The sequence below is a fragment of the Amblyomma americanum genome, chromosome 9, assembly GCF_052857255.1.
Source record: "Amblyomma americanum isolate KBUSLIRL-KWMA chromosome 9, ASM5285725v1, whole genome shotgun sequence".
Classification (NCBI taxonomy): Eukaryota; Metazoa; Arthropoda; class Arachnida; order Ixodida; family Ixodidae; genus Amblyomma; species Amblyomma americanum.
This window is the reverse complement of record NC_135505.1, coordinates 88,186,195-88,203,876: the sequence shown is the minus strand read 5'-3', so window position 1 is coordinate 88,203,876 and position 17,682 is coordinate 88,186,195. Positions and strand designations below refer to the sequence as shown.

At 42.1% G+C, this 17,682-nt stretch overlaps 1 protein-coding gene across 1 annotated transcript in view; it reads left to right on the top strand.

Moving 5' to 3' along the window:
• The window catches only part of LOC144105685 (receptor-type tyrosine-protein phosphatase H-like), a 145,440-nt gene extending 134,766 nt beyond the window's left edge, over positions 1–10,674 (top strand). Inside the window, exons 27-29 of the mRNA XM_077638791.1 lie at positions 1,037–1,172; positions 6,637–6,706; positions 9,206–10,674. Coding sequence (XP_077494917.1) covers positions 1,037–1,172; positions 6,637–6,706; positions 9,206–9,258 — 259 coding nt within the window. The 3' untranslated portion in view covers positions 9,259–10,674. The remainder of the gene's footprint in view (positions 1–1,036; positions 1,173–6,636; positions 6,707–9,205) is intronic.
• The last annotated feature ends 7,008 nt before the right edge of the window (positions 10,675–17,682 follow it).

Sequence of the window (17,682 nt, the reverse complement as noted above, 5' to 3'; positions counted from 1 at the left end):
ACTACCAAGATAAAAACATGAAACAGGAACAACTGTAGTAATGAAAGGCCACAAAGGTACACTTAAGGAGATAGCATGAGCATGAAACACGTGAAATAACATGAAATAACATGAAATAACATATATATATATATATATATATATATATATATATATATATATATATATATATATATATATATATATATATATATATATATAGCAGACAAGGCATATGAAATGAGGGGCTCGTTTGACAAACATATGAAGGAAGCCAACAGTCACCGAAACCAAGGTGCACAGAAGAATCTTTCTATTTTTTTAAATTTGTAGTGCCAATCAATTGGTTTAAAGAAAAATACTTATAAAGCAACAGAAAAAACAACCATGCCGCCGGTGGGATATATATATAATTCGCTCTTTCGAAGTGCAGCAAATTGGAAATTGTGTTCCTCCACGTCAGATGTTTGGTTGTACTTTTACGTGTCAATGAGACAGACAACACTTCATCACCTGAAACAAAGCACTCAAGCATTGCGTGCTTCCTCGTTACACATAAACAAATAGTATTCGTTCGTACATCGTGTGCAAAGCAAATGTCACTAGCGAATTACATGCTGTTTCATGTATGTTTTGCACTGACCACCCTTCCTAGTCAACTTCTTCATCCTTTTATATGTAAGGAGGTTAATTTGTCTACAAGACAGAAGAGAGAATTCATGGTCCCGCCTCTTTTTTGGCATTATTTGTGCAAAAAATATAGTCATATATTGATAATCTACACGAAAATAACGCGCGGGCTGCCACCGCTGGGGAATTTTAATGTCGGCATCGTATTCTGGCAACCCTTGGGCGCCGAGCAGTCCGGCAAAGCTTGATATTGAGATGTGGTCTGAGAATGAACAAACAGTTTCGGGCAAAGGCGAAAAAAAAACCATCGCTGTTTCCGTAAGTGTAAACTTCGTGCCATCAAATCTTGCATCCATTCCAGGAGACAACGCTCCCTCAAAATAATACTAACACTACTGTTCTAAACTGTCTCTCCCTCATTTTACAGCGCCGGAGTGGGAAGGACGGGCACATTTATTGCCCTGGATATGTGCTTGCAGAAACTCGAGATCGAGGACGACATCGACATATTTCACCTGATCCTGGACCTGCGCGAATGCAGGCGCTGCATGGTCCAGAACGAGGTCAGTGGCTGACTTGTGTTTCAGGTGGTGCACCATGCCTGTATCACATTTTCCGACAGAGCCTCTGGAATAATCATGAATAGTCGGTGTGCGCCGCATGTTGTTTATCTGGAGAGACTAGAGGCGGCGCCTTCCGAGCACCACCGCTCCTTAGTTTTTTTAAAACTTCTTTAGCGCCACTAATAAAAAAGTTAATATTTACAGCTTATTTTATTCGAGCCGAAGGAATGAAAGGAATCACTTCGGCCACTGCATGCCACTTATAGAGTATAAAACGGGTGGTCTATTGGAGTTCGGGAGTGGATAACATGAAATATTAATTAGCCTGCCAGTATGTTTTGTGTTGAGAAATGTGCGAAAATCCGCTGGAGGGATCCAATAATCCAATAAGCATCTCCAATAAGTAAAAAATGTTTATTGGAGATGCGTAGTGAAAAGAAGATGAAAAGAAGGAGCTTTTGAAGTTAGTTGTGAAGAAGTTTATTCTCCGGATTTCTAACAACCATTCAACGCCCTTCAGGTAACTTCTGCTCTTTAGCTTCATGTCAATGCCAATATTTGTACGCTGCGCTTACATATGTCGAGAAGCTTGATGTTAAAGTGTTCGACATTTCGGCTTTCACATGGAAGCCTTGTTCATTTCAAAAGAAACTCCTGCCAAAGGTTTTTAAAATAGTACACGTTTTCTGTTCCCGCACAGTAGCTTGTTCCGTGAACAAAGATTCCGTGGGGAAGCCGCAACTTCTAACATTTCACCATAAGCGGTTGGTCGGCATTCCTTTTCTTTTCGACATGACACTACTACCTGGGAAGAGGAGGACTCGTTCAACCTTAGATTCCATTACGCTTACACTGGCTCCAAAAAAAAGTTCGAAAAAAATTAAAGTTCTGCAGAAGCAAAATAACCTAAAAGAAAACAGGCGTGCGCAGTGTGTAGCGGCCATTTTATTGCGCACGTAATTTGCTTATATTGAAAGAATTTTATTACAGTATAAGGGCCACTGCTAGTCCCCAGTAGAATTGACCTTTTTATTGTGGGTCTTGCCTACCATAGAACTAGGTTTCAGAGGTAAGCCGTTATTATGAAACCAAGCTCCAGCCTTTGGTCACCAGTTGCCCTAGATGTTGAATTCCATAACTGGAGAACACTTACTGGAATCCAGGAACTGTTGTTGAACAAAATTCAACCTAGCAGCTAGCTATGTTCTGCCACATTATGCACGAATTGCTTGCTATTCATAACAGAGTTAAATTATAAAGGTTATGTGTCCTACAATACCAGATTATGAGCTTAATAAATAAAATAACATTGGCGGGCTCATATAGCATAAAAATTGCAGAAAATAATACGCTGGTCAACGCAGCATTGAATAACAATCACGCTTTCTCACTTTTAACAGACTAATATTATGTTGATATTGGTGTCGTAGACCTTCTATGATCAAACCAATTAACCCTCGGCCCTCAGTCCCCAGCGGCTGCAGAGCAACTGACCACGGCGGCGGTCAGACCTGTGACGCAGCGGAGGGTGCTAAGAATCTCTGGCTCCGGACAGGCCGCCATTGGAATCTGAACCTGGCAACGTTTAACACTAGAACTTTAGCTAGTGAGGCTAGCCTAGCAGTGCAGTTCGAGGAACTATCGGGAATTAAATGGGATGTGATAGGGCTTAGCGAAGTTAGGAGGACAGGTGAGGCGTATGCAGTGCTAAAGGACGGACACATACTGTGCTATCGCGGGTTAAAAGATAGACGAGAACTTGGTGTGGGTTTCCTCATTAATAAGGATATAGCTGGCAACGTAGAGGAGTTCTACAGTATTAACGAGAGGGTAGCAGCAATAGTAATTAGGCTGAATAGGAGGTACAAGCTGAAAGTGCTGCAGGCCTACGCACCCACATCCAGCCATGATGACCAGACCGTTGAAAGCTTCTATGAGTACGTAGAATCAGCAATGAATAGAGTAAAATCGCAGTACACTGTACTGATGGGCGACTTCAATGCGAAGGTGGGCAAGAAGCAGGCTGACGACCACGCGGTAGGTGACTATGGAATAGGCTCTAGAAATAGCAGGGGAGAGTTATTAGTCGAATTCGCGGATAGAAATAATTTACGGATCATGAATACCTTCTTCCGCAAACGAGAAAACAGGAAGTGGACCTGGAAGAGTCCCAATGGTGAGATTAAAAATGAAATCGACTTCATACTATGCGCTAAACCTGGCATCATTCAGGATGTGGCCGTCCTCGGAAGGGTGCGTTGCAGCGACCATAGAATGGTAAGGTCTAGAATTAGCTTAGACTTGAAGAGGGAACGGAAGAAGCTAGCGAAGAAGAAGACCATTAACGAGTTAGCCGTAAGAGGGAAAGCACAGGAGTTTAGGATAGCGCGGCAAAACAGATACTCGGCTTTAACTGAGGAAGATGATCTTGATGTTCATTCAATGCACGATAACCTGACATCAATAATTACGGAGTGCGCAGTAGAAGTAGGCGGTAGGACAGTTCGAAAAGATACCGGGAAGCTATCTCAGGTGACGAAAGATCTGATTAAGAAGCGCCAAAACATGAAGGCATCTAACACTACCGATAGAATAGAACTAACGGAGCTATCAAAGTTAATAAATAAGCGCAAGGTAGCCGACATAAGGAAGTTTAATATGGAGAGAATCGAGCATGCTATAAAGAACGGAGGTAGCCTAAAAACAGTGAAGAGGAAACTAGGCATAGGTAAAAACCAGATGTATGCATTAAGAGACAAGCAGGGCAATGTCATTAGCAATATGGATAAGATAGTTAACGTAGCCGAAGAGTTCTACACAGAGCTGTACAGTAGCCAATGTAATCAGAGCGCCAATGAGAAAGACAGCAGTGCACAGCAATGCGTCATCCCGCCAGTAACGAAAGATGAAGTAAAGAAAGCCTTAGAAGCAATGAAAAGGGGAAAAGCAGCTGGGGAGGATCAGGTAACAGCAGATCTGTTGAAGGGTGGAGGGGACATCGTGCTAGAAAAATTAGCCACCCTGTATACGCAATGCCTTATGACCTCGACTGTACCAGAAGCTTGGAAGAATGCAAACATTATCTTAATTCATAAGAAGGGAGACGCCAAGGACTTGAAAAATTACAGGCCGATCAGCTTACTATCCGTTGCCTACAAAGTATTTACTAAGGTAATCGCTAATAGAGTCAGGGCAACGTTAGACTTTAATCAACCAAATGATCAGGCAGGCTTTCGTAAAGGATATTCCACAATGGATCATATTCACACTATCAATCAGGTGATAGAGAAATGCGCAGAATATAACCAACCTCTATATATAGCTTTCATTGATTACGAGAAAGCATTCGACTCAGTGGAAACCTCAGCAGTCATACAGGCATTGCGTAATCAGGGGGTAGAAGAGCCTTATGTCAAAATACTGGAAGATATATATAGCAACTGCACAGCTACTATAGTCCTCCATAAAGTCAGCAATAAAATTCCAATAAGGAAGGGCGTCAGGCAAGGAGACACGATATCGCAAATGCTGTTCACCGCATGTTTGCAAGAGGTATTTCGAGGCCTGAATTGGAAACAGTTGGGAATAAGAATAAATGGAGAATACCTAAATAATCTGAGATTTGCTGATGACATTGCCTTGCTGAGTCACTCAGGAGGTGAACTGCAAATCATGATCAACGAGTTAGACAGGCAGAGCAGATCGATGGGTCTAAAAATTAACATGCAGAAAACCAAGGTAATGTTCAACAGTCTAGCAAGAGAACAACAGTTCACAATTGGCAGCGAGAGCCTAGAAATTGTGCCGGAATACGTCTACTTAGGGCAGGTAGTGACAGCTGATCCGGATCATGAGAGGGAGATAACTAGAAGGATAAGAATGGGGTGGAGCGCATATGGCAAATTCTCGCAGATCAGGAGTGGCAGTTTACCAATTTCCCTCAAGAGGAAAGTGTACAACAGCATAATCTTACCGGTACTCACCTACGGGGCAGAAACGTGGAGGCTAACGAAAAGAGTTCAGCTTAAGTTAAGGACAACGCAGCGAGCCATGGAAAGAAAAATGATAGGTGTAACGTTAAGAGATCGGAAGCGGGCAGAGTGGGTGAGGGAACAAACACGGGTTAATGACATCCTAGTCGAAATCAAGAGAAAGAAATGGGCTTGGGCAGGGCATGTGATCCGAAGGCAAGATAACCGCTGGTCTTTAAGGGTAACGGAGTGGGTTCCAAGAGAAAGTAAGCGTAGCAGGGGGCGGCAGAAGGTTAGATGGGCGGATGAGATTAAGAAGTTTGCAGGCAAAGGGTGGATGCAGCTGGCAAAGGATAGGGTTAATTGGAGAGACATGGGAGAGGCCTTTGCCCTGCAGTGGGTGTAGTAAGGCTGATGATGATGATGATGATGATGATGATGGTGGTGTCGTAGAAAAACAACAACAAAAAAAGAAACTTGAAGATCTCACGCAAGGAGAACGGTGAAAAACGGCTGGCCTCTACGTCTGTACCCGCCGCGGTGGCTCAGTGGTTAGGGCGCTCGACTACTGATCCGGAGTTCCCGGGTTCGAACCCGACCGCAGCGGCTGCGTTTTTATGGAGGAAAAACGCTAAGGCGCCCGTGTGCTGTGCGATGTCAGTGCACGTTAAAGATCCCCAGGTGGTCGAAATTATTCCGGAGCCCTCCACTACGGCACCTCTTCTTCCTTTCTTCTTTCACTCCCTCCTTTATCCCTTCCCTTACGGCGCGGTTCAGGTGTCCAACGATATATGAGACAGATACTGCGCCATTTCCTTTCCCCAAAAACCAATTATTATTATTATTCTACGTCTGTACTTTGTCGACTGCGCACATGCATACAGTAGTTGTAAGCGACAATTAAAAGCATTTAATCGAAATTCTCAATGGCCACAATTGGGTACGATCAAGGAATGTCATCTCTTTAAGCGTAGGTTTGCTTAGTAGTGCATTCCTCAGCTTTACAATACGGCATTCTTCTGACTACATGGTGTTCTTTTGTCTTGAGTGAACAATATATCGCTATTATTCGGGACCAGTTTGTGACCATTGTGCTGTCATTACGCACGTGAGTTCAGTCTGCCCCTTTTTTAAAGAAAAGAAGTTCACAGCTGGACTTCGATACCGAAGGGATCTGCCCGTGAAACCTAGCCTAACAAAGTAACGTGCGGGAAATAGCTTCCTGAACGCATGACACGATTTGATCAATGTGACATAACGATGTGGCTTCTCTGCCACTTTTCTACTTAGATGATGAGGCCAGTTTACAGCTGTGCCTTGAATATGACGATGTTTTTCGTTTACACGTTCATCGCTCAGTCCGTTTGAATCTCATTTGGAAGTAGCTTTTAAGAGGTTTTTGCTAGTTCACTCTTGGTGACATCTGTCGATATGTCCTGCTGTTTTACGGAAATGAGATGTTATGTTTCTCATTCAAATATTTCTGTTTTCAGAAGCAATACACTTACCTCTACCACTGCGTTGCTGCTGTCATCGACGAGATGACTGGGAAAAAAATACACGGTATGCTCACTTGAAAAAGAAACAATGAGAATTTTATTGCGTGTTTTATAATTTCCAAGACAAAAGTGGTGTTGCCGATGTTAAGAGATAATAAATGTGGTACTTTAGTTATCCATACATCATTTGTTTTCAGAAGTCGTGTTGCCGCATATGCTGGTCGAAACTTTTTCAGTGCAGCTTATACCTGTGCTACACGGGTACGTTGAAATGACATTCGAGTCGAACGGCATTCGAAACTTCGAAAGGCATTCGGACTGGACTGACCCGCACGGTGCTACACGACTATTCCAAAAGCATTCGAAAGCTTCAGTATTCTGCCGCCAAGCTACAGGGGCGCTGCTGCCATCAAGTTTTGTTTTAAACAAATATAGCAGCAACAATTAATTTGTATAGTTAGTCCGCTATAAAATTGCTGCTTTTAAAAGTTATATATCATTTCTAATAAATTTTACTATTTATTCATTACTAAACGCATCTGTTCTAACAGAGGCCCAAGCCCATAGCCCTTCCATTTTTCGTGTGCGGTCTGTTGGCTACATTGGGCTCTATCTCCTGCGTGTGTCCCAAAAAATGAAAAAGTGCAATAAACTTCACTGAATAAAAAAAGCTCACTTAAAATGTACACACAGACGCAAAGACGCACACGCAAACAAAATAAAAACACAAAACGCAGCAAAAGCAACAGCACAAAGTGAAAAAAACTGGCACCGGGCCAAAATGGCTGCCTTTCTTTCCTACGATTGGTTCCAGAGTATGCGGTAAATATTTGCTTCCTAAGAAAACTTCTGGAAAAGATCCGTGTAGCGTATATAAATAGTATTTAGAATTTCATCGTGTAACGAACGTATTTGCTCTTCAAAACTTATGCTGCCACCTATGGCGCGAAGACGCTGCGGTAGAGAGTAGTCGCGCTTTCGTCTCAAAGGCATTCCAAAATCTCGAATGTCTCCGCGGAGCTCCGTCGACTCGTTGTCATGTGAACCGAATGCCGTTCAAAAACGTCGCGTAGCAGCGCAGGTTTGGCAGTCGAGTCGATTGATATTCGTCTGAAAGGCATTCGAAACGCCCGTGTAGCTGCAGGATGCCATTTCGGCCTTTGTTTGCTTTAGTAGTGTTTTTTTTTATTAAGCAGAGAACTGTTCTAACAAAGCATCAGGCAGGTGTCACAAGCATGTGGGAAAAATATGGTAAAGCGGGATTGCATCGTATCCTAAATTCTGTGTGCTTTTCCACCAGCGCATATTTTATCGTCTCCTTTGAGTAATCCTGCTTTATTAAATTATCATTTAAAATTTATTTCATGCAGATTTCAATTAATACACTACAGGAAAATGTAAGCAAGTTTTAGACTGCTTAACATGTATTAACTAAATTAAAAATGTATTAACTGATAATTCACAGAAACATATACGGTATATTGTTATCCATTTTATCCCACTTGGACGCCGCGTAGGCTTGGGCCTTAATGTGTATTGTCTTGCGTACCATTGGTGAAGTCCATGCCAGATGCCTTCGCGCTCATGTCATGTGTTCGGCTGTATTTGACAATATTTCATGAAAACAACTTTTGTGATGAACTTGCTGTTCATTTAAGGTTCAACAACCTATTATCAAAAAGGAACACCGCACCAAATTTCATAAGTGCTGTCTTCAGTGCTACTAGGCGCGAAACGTACACCGTCTAAAACGAAGTTCACTGAAGACTTGGAATGCGCAATAGATCTAATGATCGATCTGAATATATAACTTCTTGCCTACAAATACTACCTAAAAACTGCAAAAAAATGCGTTCATTCTTGCGAGTGATACAACAGTCACGTCCTCGAAGCAGATGAGAAGTCCACAAGCGGGTCTTCAGTACTTATTTAAAGAAAGTAGCAGCAGGAAATATAATAGCATGGGGTTAAGATGTCTTCTTTGAAATCAGAACAAGATGAAACGAAAAACTTAATATAGACGTGAAACGAAGTTCTGGGAAAGCAGTGTTACGTTTAGAAAAAAGTGAATATGGGACATTATTTACAATTTATTTCAGGGACGGTCCCATCTGAAAAGCTCGTTTTACAATTGGCCTATATATGAAGAGTTCCTGTGTAAGCTCTGAGCTGTTTGTAGCTTTTTAATGGCGTGCACTCTCCATTGCTTGCTATTAGAATAAAAAATCACCTAATGGATAAATTAGGTTTGTATTTACCACAATTTGTATTTGTATATGTATTCTCCTAGACGGATTCTGGCTAGCATTTCTCCGGTGTTGCGTGGGCGTTAGTCGTGCCGAGCAACAATAGTGGCTAACTCACTTCTCAGCTTATCCGTACCAAATAAAAATATTTAGAATATTTTGCCGCTTTAAGTATTGCCTGTATCAGTAGCAGCGTTCGGATAAAATAAACATTATATTAGACATCTGTTTTTATGAGCTGATGACTTTTTCTGGATACGCTTGAAAGCTTTCAGCGACAATGAATACTCACCTTTGCTCTCTTGCCGCGATTTCAGACGAGCCCATCTATGAGAACATCGGTGCCCTGAGGTCCGGACCCTCGTGCTGACGAGCCGACAAGTGTATTGTCTCACGCGCTACTTGTGATAAGCGTAGTGGCGTAACTTATCGAAATGCTCAATTTTAATAGCTGTCAATACATCTGCCAATACATTTGTGAAAATTATTTCTCATCTTGGTGGTTTGCGCCATTTGCTTTGGCAGCCGCACACACGAGCCCTAGCTCATTGCTTTTGTACGTTCAAGAACAACCGTGAAAGACGCAAGAATCGGGCGGGAAAGGTTTGTGAAAGAAGTATTTTTTTATTGATGCATGCACCAGTTTTGTGAACTTTTTATCTGGCCTTTATCTTTATAAATCTTGTCACTTTAAGGTGGATAAATGTTTTGTCCTGTTTGCTGCAGCGGCATTACTGTTGAAGTGCTGAACCCTAAGTCAGTTTTGTATGCCCTTGGTCAGTCAGGCGTCTATAGTTGCATTAAGGGGCATTAAAGCGTACCGGTCAGTTCAAAATGCGTAATCGCCTTAATGAACTTGAGAATACAAATTAGCCAAGAACTTTGCAGTGTGTGTTTTTAACTCTAGTCAAACATTTATAAGATATAGTTAACTTTTTAAGAAAACGTTTTTTTTATAAACAGCCCTGATTAGACGCATAAAAGGGCAAAGTAGAATTAACTTTCTTTACTTGCTTCCGAAGAATGAAAACTAGCATGCATAGAATAAAAATAATTGCGCACAAAAGTGACATCAAGAGCAATTAATATGAACATTTCGGTTCATTACTGTAACAAATATTGTTACTCTAAGCTTCTCTCCCGATCGATAACCTCACATTGAAGGAGGCTGTCTGAATTTTTGTGAATTTTTGGATCAAGCTGATGGCTGCAAAAAACTAGCCCCAGTGTAGGCGACGGCCTGTTTGCAATGCTTTATTTAAGGAACGGAGAAGGTATTCTTTGTCGCTGAAAATATGCAAAACTTCCGTTTTTTTTTCACCAGTACATGCCTAATTATGACCTAGTCTGAACCTGCATTCCCTGCGATCCTGAGTACCTATAGAACATCGTCATAAAACCTGAATGTATGCAGATACCATTTTCCACTATATGCGCCTACTTTGGTGGCATATTTTATTGAAATGATTGTGATTTCTATGAAGTGCCTAAGGTGCGTATCTATTTACTATATTGAGAAGCCTTACAAGATGTGTGAAATGTGTACATATGAGACATATATACAAGGATCCGCATGTGAATAGTTGGAGCATGTATAATGGCAATTGTTAGACTGACTTGCCCATACTATGTTGCTGTACTCCGACATAAAGCACAAGAGTTTGTCTTGATCATTAATGAACAAATGCATACATTACAGATGTCGTGGTATCAAACTGTGTTTTATTTTGTACGATGTGTGCTTGCCATAAATAAAGAAAACGATTTTCGTGTTGCTCGATTTTGATTCTGCACTTACTCATTTGAAAGTTCATTCACATTTTTATTTCCACCATGGTCGATAAGCAACACAAATTTCAGCAAAATCCAGAGTTTTAGAGTTGGTGGCATTCATCCTCGCATGTCCACAAACTCTGCCCAATTTTGTGTGTAATACGCGGTGTGTTCCTATTAAAAAATAGCTAGGCATTGTTAAAATGCTTTGCCATCATTAGAAGCACGAACGATGAGTGAAAGTCCGCACGTCAGTGGGAGAGAAAAGGCACCGCGATTTTGAGTGCACAACTACAGGCCCGTGGCATTTAAAAAACACCCAGCGGACCATGTTTAGAAGTTTTCAAAACACGTTTTCAAGTTTCCGTTCGGCTGGTAATAGCCACACCTCCTGCGTTTACAACGCCTTTCAAAACATCAAAAGAAGGTAGCTCCAACCCGTTCCCAGCTCTTTATGCAGCCCAACCCTATCGCTAGCATTTCTGGCTATCTCTGCTAAGGATGTCAAGTTGTGTCACGCCAGATTATGTCACATAGCGAAGGTTACAGGAAGCGCCGCTGGGCGGCGCGGCCCGAGTGACTCAACGCGGGAAGCCCGCCATCGCACGCCACATTGCGGATGACCGGTGAACGAGTTGTCCGCAATGATCCCTTTGTAAAGCGGGTTGTCTGATATCTATTGTAAATACAGGAAACTATGGTATAAGCAGTCAAGTTCCACGCTTTTTGGAGCGTTTTTGGCGTCGGTGTTAGCGACGTCAAAACTCTTTGTCAGCCATATGTTTGGACATTGATGAAACTAGAAATACTTTCCTTATCGTGTTTACGGCAACAACACTGCATAAAATTAGGACACTGTAAGTTTCAAAATCGAACGTTCACTTTTCTAATAAAGAATAAATATAACGTATTCCACGAATCGTCGCATGCAATGTTGCATCATATGTCGTGTTTTCCGCAACACCAGAAATATCTGCAAAAATTGAAGCTTCGCACATGTCCGGGATTCCCAGAAATCAATTTTAATTGAGAGGCAACTGTGGATTATTGCGAGGACCTGTTGTAAAAATATTCAAGGCAGTGACCCACTCTAACGACGCTTAGTAAAATCTTTCTTTTAAAAAGAAAGTTTGTCGATCGTTCGCATCGAGTACTTGAAGCTGTCATAGAAAACAAATGTGGAATATTCTAGACCTTAGCAAAAATGCTGATTGCGAAAAATGCAAGCCTTCCAGGGGTAGCTTTGCGGATTGATTGATATATGGGAATGTAACAATATATGAAAAAAAATTGTCTTCATAAAAAGTTACAGCTGGAAATTGGGCTTGTCTAAAATCTCAAATTATCCCTTTTTCGCCATGAGTCAAGTGTTCTGAAATTTTATCTCTGCTTCTTACAGCCTTTATAGCCCATTGCCCTGAATTTAGGACATCCCGTTTGTACGTCGTGTATTCAATACTACAAGAAGTACGGATACAAAATTTTATGCAATATGTCCGCAGCCGCAAGCGCTTAGTGGTAAATACTCGTATGTTTCGCGTCATTGTGAGCAAGCTGTGAAGTAACACAGGTGCTGTGCAGACGTGCGACTTCCACACAGCGTAGAACAATTTGTTGTCTTTTATTTTCTAGCAGATGTTGCAGGGAAAATAGGAAGAGGTTTGTTGGATAATTTTTTTTTCTGCTTCAGAGCTCTCGTTTGGTATTTCACACAACTCAGACTAGCTCCACAAAATGAACAAAATTCTAATTGTCGCTACTTCGCAATATGGTGTTTTCGGAAAGGATACCGGAACTGAAAAATTTTTATAAATAATTTTCAATATGGGTGCAGTTGCTTGCCTAATCTGAAGGTGTGACATTTTACTTAATTTTTTGCAGTTTTCAAATAAACGCCTTAAATTCTGCTAGCCATAAATTTTTCGGGGACACGGTAATTACCACCATTTTCCTTACTTGTGCCTCAGATGCAACGAAGTTGACAAAATTATGAAATTGTTTATACACATATCAGAACTACAGCGTGTTTCCATGTATCTAGTAGAGATAGTAAGAAAGTAAAATTCACACTGCCGGAAACTGGTCTTCGGGAGCTGAACATTTAAAAAAAATTCTCAAACTTTTTTACTCAGCAGGCTAAAAAAGCCAGGCTCTGTGGAAGAAAGCTTTTACATTTTTTCCGTGCCCCGCGTACCCATGAGAATGAAACTCAAGCACGCAAACTGACGTGGAAATTCTTCTTGAAAAACAGCCTTCAAAATCATTTATTTGCATGCATAAAAAATTCAAGAGCTTCATGGCACTCCTCAGCGCCTTAGGATTCATTCGGAGCAAAGAGAAATTTTCTGCTGTCACTCGCTAAGAACTGCTGAAGGAATGACCTAGAGCAATCGCAGAAAAACTTAGAGCGTAGAAAAGCAGCCTTAAAATTTATCTTTCCTCAGCCTTTGGTGAAAGAAATAAGACTGAGCGACCAGCAGAAGCTTTGACTTCTGCTCTCCACGATGATTCTAAGCAGGCGGTGCTTTGTCGACAGAGAGTCGCGGAATCCACGATGCTCCGGGACCACAGGAAGTGGGATTTCTTTTAAACTTTCCATGGCCCAAAATTTAAAAAAAATGTTGTTTTGTGAATTGCTGCTTTATATTCTACTATAATTTTTTCGCACGCGAGAATGAACACCCGAGGATAACTAATATCAAATAACGAGAAATGGACTATCTTTACTAATAGAGATTTTGTTTGTCGCGCCCCAGCCTACATGGTGCAATAAGAAGGATCTTACGAATGCTGGAAAGCTCTGAGAAGTATTATATTTTTTTCAAGCATTGTGACTAACAGTGCGTAAGTTTATATGAGTAGAAGGATAAGCAGTAGATATGTGCTTGCGTATTTTATAGGAATTTCTTCATAAATGCAGTCGGTGCCATTACATGCTGAGGACAATGTACATGCATTCCCTAAGCAACATGAAACAAAGGCTGTCGCACCGCGATTTTTTGTAAAATACAGAAAGGGGTAGAGTTGTTATTAAGGGAGAAGAGATCCACTATGCAGTAGGTGATCAACCCAGAAACCAGGCCCAAAAAAACTTCGCATAGAAATCGTTTGTGAGATAGGTGCTGTGAAACATCGCGACCAACTAGAGGATTAAACACTAACACTTTGAAGAAAGTTTCCCTTTATGACAAAGTGGAAGGGTAAATGCATTTCTATATTTCTCATTTGGTTTTTTATACACGTGTGCCAGGCATCGCACTTGTGTAGAACAGAATATTTGAAAAGCAAGTGTTCCAAGACAAGAAAACAAACAATCTTGCACTTTACAAACGTTTGTTCATGCCACTGGCTACCTCACTTGGTGATGTAAACATTTAAGGCATAAGCTGCTTGGTTATTCCTAAGATTTTGGAATAACGCCAAATTCGTCCTTGACTCTGGAAAACTGAGGTGTAGTGACAATAGGGGCCAAATTAACTAGTTTTTCCGTAAAGAAACTTTAAGGGGCATCAGTGGGTACTTTCAGTGAAACCTGCTTTTTTCTGATAATAATAATAATAATTGTTTTTTGGGGAAGGAAATGGAGCAGTATCTGTCTCATATATCGCTGGACACCTGAACCGCGCCGTAAGGGAAGGGATAAAGGAGGGAGTGAAAGAAGAAAGGAAAAGAGAGGTGCCGTAGTGGAGGTCTCCGGAATAATTTCTACCACCTGGGGATCTTTAACGTGCACTGACATCGCACAGCACACTGGTGCCTCAGCGTTTTGCCTCCGTAAAAACGCACAAGTGCGGATTATTTGCAAAACCTCTCGTCCCGTTTGATCATCACAATATTGCTCCTTAATGCCGCTCATTGAATCATCGCCCGTAATTCACAACATCCGGACAAGCTTTGCGCTCCGCAGCGCAATACGGCCGACCCGTCCGGCACTCACCTAGCCGGCGAACTTGTTCGGCCCACAGCACAAGCACAAAAGTTCTGGATCCAGAAAGCTCAGCGCGCCGAAAGCTACAAATGAGCAGTAAAGCGAGAGAGTAGAAGCACGGCAATCAGTCGTGCGCCGACAGCGGGCAACAACGGGCTGTGGTGGCGCGTGATCTATTGGCTGGTGGCGAAACCTCAAGCAGTGATCGAGACGGCAAAGGCCTGTTCTTCTTTGCTTCGTCTATCTCTTATGTCTACGGCGAAGCCAACAGAGAAAACAAAAAACTTCAATAAAACGGAGCGCCGGTCCTGTTGTCTTCTTCTTTCTTTGTCCCTCGTCTCAGCGCTGTTATTCCCAGCAGAGAAAAGAAAACAGAATGAGAACGAAACAGGGGTACCGAGTAGAGAAGCTGTGGACTGCGGTGGCGTCGACCGACGAGCGATGGCTCGATTCTCAATAATGAATCGTCACCAGCCAGCGTTGGAGACAGAACTGACACGAACAGATCGCGTGACCGGGCAAATAATGCAGGGCTAATCAAGCAGAACCACAGTCGCTCCAAAAAAAGCAACCGCTGAGCTACCGGTAAGCATTCGGTTGTCGTCAACCTACTACGTGAGAGCGAGGAAAAAAAAAAAGCCTTGGAAGCAGGTACGTACCGAGCTTTCATACATTACTTTCTGGCCAACCACTAGGAAATCTCGTAGTATCTAAAAATAAAACAGCCATGATCCAAAGATAGAGGTGCGCGTAAGCTACAAAAGCTGATTGGTGAAGTCGGCGGAATTAATTCAGTGTTTTATATTTCAACACCCGCTTCTCCGAGTCACTCATGTGCCGATCTCTGGAGTCGGTGGGTGTGATGGTTATTCGCACGCATGGCGGTAAGCTTTTACCCAATGCTTCAATTAGCGAAAGTGGGCCATAGCTTTATTAGCCTTGCCTGTGTGCTATTTAGGTGCAGGACGTTGTGGTTGTATTTCTACGAAAAACGCGTCATGCGCGACAGAGTTGTCCCCTTCATTCAAAGTTCGGGGTTGGAGGACGCGAAAATATCTTGACTTTTTCAGGATGTTTGGCGTAAAGAGAGGTTCTACCGAAAACTGTGTTATTAGCACAACTATGCCGCTGATTCAAATTGTCCTAACTACCGGTTACCACCGTCCCTTATTGCTCGTTATGTCCTTTAGTAATACAAGGGTAAGCAGCCCAGAATGAAACCGAATACAGTAATATAACCTCTATCGTAAAGACGGCTTGAATCTCTTGATCACGAAAGGTTGACCCTGAAGACGTTAGGAATGGTGACTCCAAGAAAAAATTCACGAATGCTTCTAGGTTTTCCGGAACGGGGAGTACACGTAGTAGCCTTGCAATACAGCAACGACTACTTTTGCAGTCCCAGATTATATTTCAATGTTGCTCACTTTACATCTTACCGAACGTACGTTTGTGGAGTGTTTTCGCGCACAATGGAAATGCCTGCGCTGTCCATCGCGCATCGCACCGACCAAGCAACGCGGAGCGTAATGTTTCAAATAACCCAACACGAAAAAAAAAATGTCAGAAGAGGTCGAATGACACGTTAGTTTTTTTTAACGTAACATAACGGCTAAGAGGAAAACTATCTTAAAGAGCGGGGGCGGGGGGGGAGGGGGTAGATAATAATTTAAAGAATTATGAAGTGTGAATGTCAGCTATGAATAAAAGAAAGCCGTTGCGACCGCCTAGTTCAAGGAGCACACCCGTACCGCGCCGTGATCAGGAGAATTATGAGTGGCGAAGGGAGGCAGTGACAAACGGCTGCTGTAGTGTAATGCTCCTGAATATTTTCTACCCTTCGTTATTCTTTAACGGCCACTGACATTACACAGCACACCACAGTCTACCACTGATACTGCTGAAACTTGAAGTGTATAGAATGGCGTGGCGTCGGCGGAACAAGTTGGTATTGCTTTCGAAAGTGAAGATATTGTTGATAGACACCTTGCAGGATTTTATGATCGGAATTCAAGAAAGAAAAAAAATCATGTGAGGCGACAAAGACGCAGTTAGGTTCCTTTCTCGTCAACAACGACGGAAGATACCGTGTAGGAGTCAGCCTGAGATAGCGTTTTAATAAGAGATGCGTATGTTTTACTTTCGCAAAACTTCACCAACACATAAGTAATAAAGAAATCAGTTATATCAAAGACCAGACTGAAATATCGCGTCTGATTGAGGAAATAAGCTGCATTGCTTTTCTATACACTGACTTAAACCCATTTACTCGAATGATAAAATACCGCTCACTAAGAATACCTATTTAAAAATAGCTAGGAAGGTTTCGTTACGCTGAGAATCAGTTCTCTCCAATAATTTATAAGTTAAAAATCAGTTGAGAGGAAGTGAGAATTAAGAATACTAGCTTCCAGGTTTTTTTCCACGCTTAGGAGAGACGGCTTGCGTTCGCACGTCGAGAGTGGGAAGCTATGTTCTAGCATCGCTGAGAAGACTCGGCAGGCCCGGCGAGACGTGTAGCAGGAAATGAGCAGTAACGGTCTACAACAAAGACCTCCTGCGTGCCTGAAAAAACAATAGATAAGTTCAAGATACGTCTTCTAGGCTGGATCGAATTCTGCGAGTCATGATTTAATGAACAAAGTACGTCTAGACGTTCCCACCTGTTTGCGCAGATCCCGTGCGAAAGGTTGTGTTCATTCTGGCCCTCTAACCTCTTCTGACGCACGCGCCACCCAAAGGAACTACCGCAGGGACGGCAGTTGTTCAATGTGAACGCTGTTCATTCAAGGATCAATTCGGCAAATAGACGTACACGCTGATGTAGACCGATTCGTTAGGAGTGTTGTTTTAAGAATGGTTTTGAGTGCAAAGGACAAATTTGAAGAAAAAGAGCCTTCAGCGATGAATGCTTCCGCTTTGCTTAGTACCGACCGAGGCTCATGTTCAAAAATGAAGGGCACAATAAATGAACCTAAATGAAATAAATTAGGATTAAGAAACTTCTTGGGGAATTCAGAGAACTCAGAACAAAGCATACAATAAAATGATCACGCTTCTGATTTGAAGGTCGGAAGGCAGATCCATGAGTAC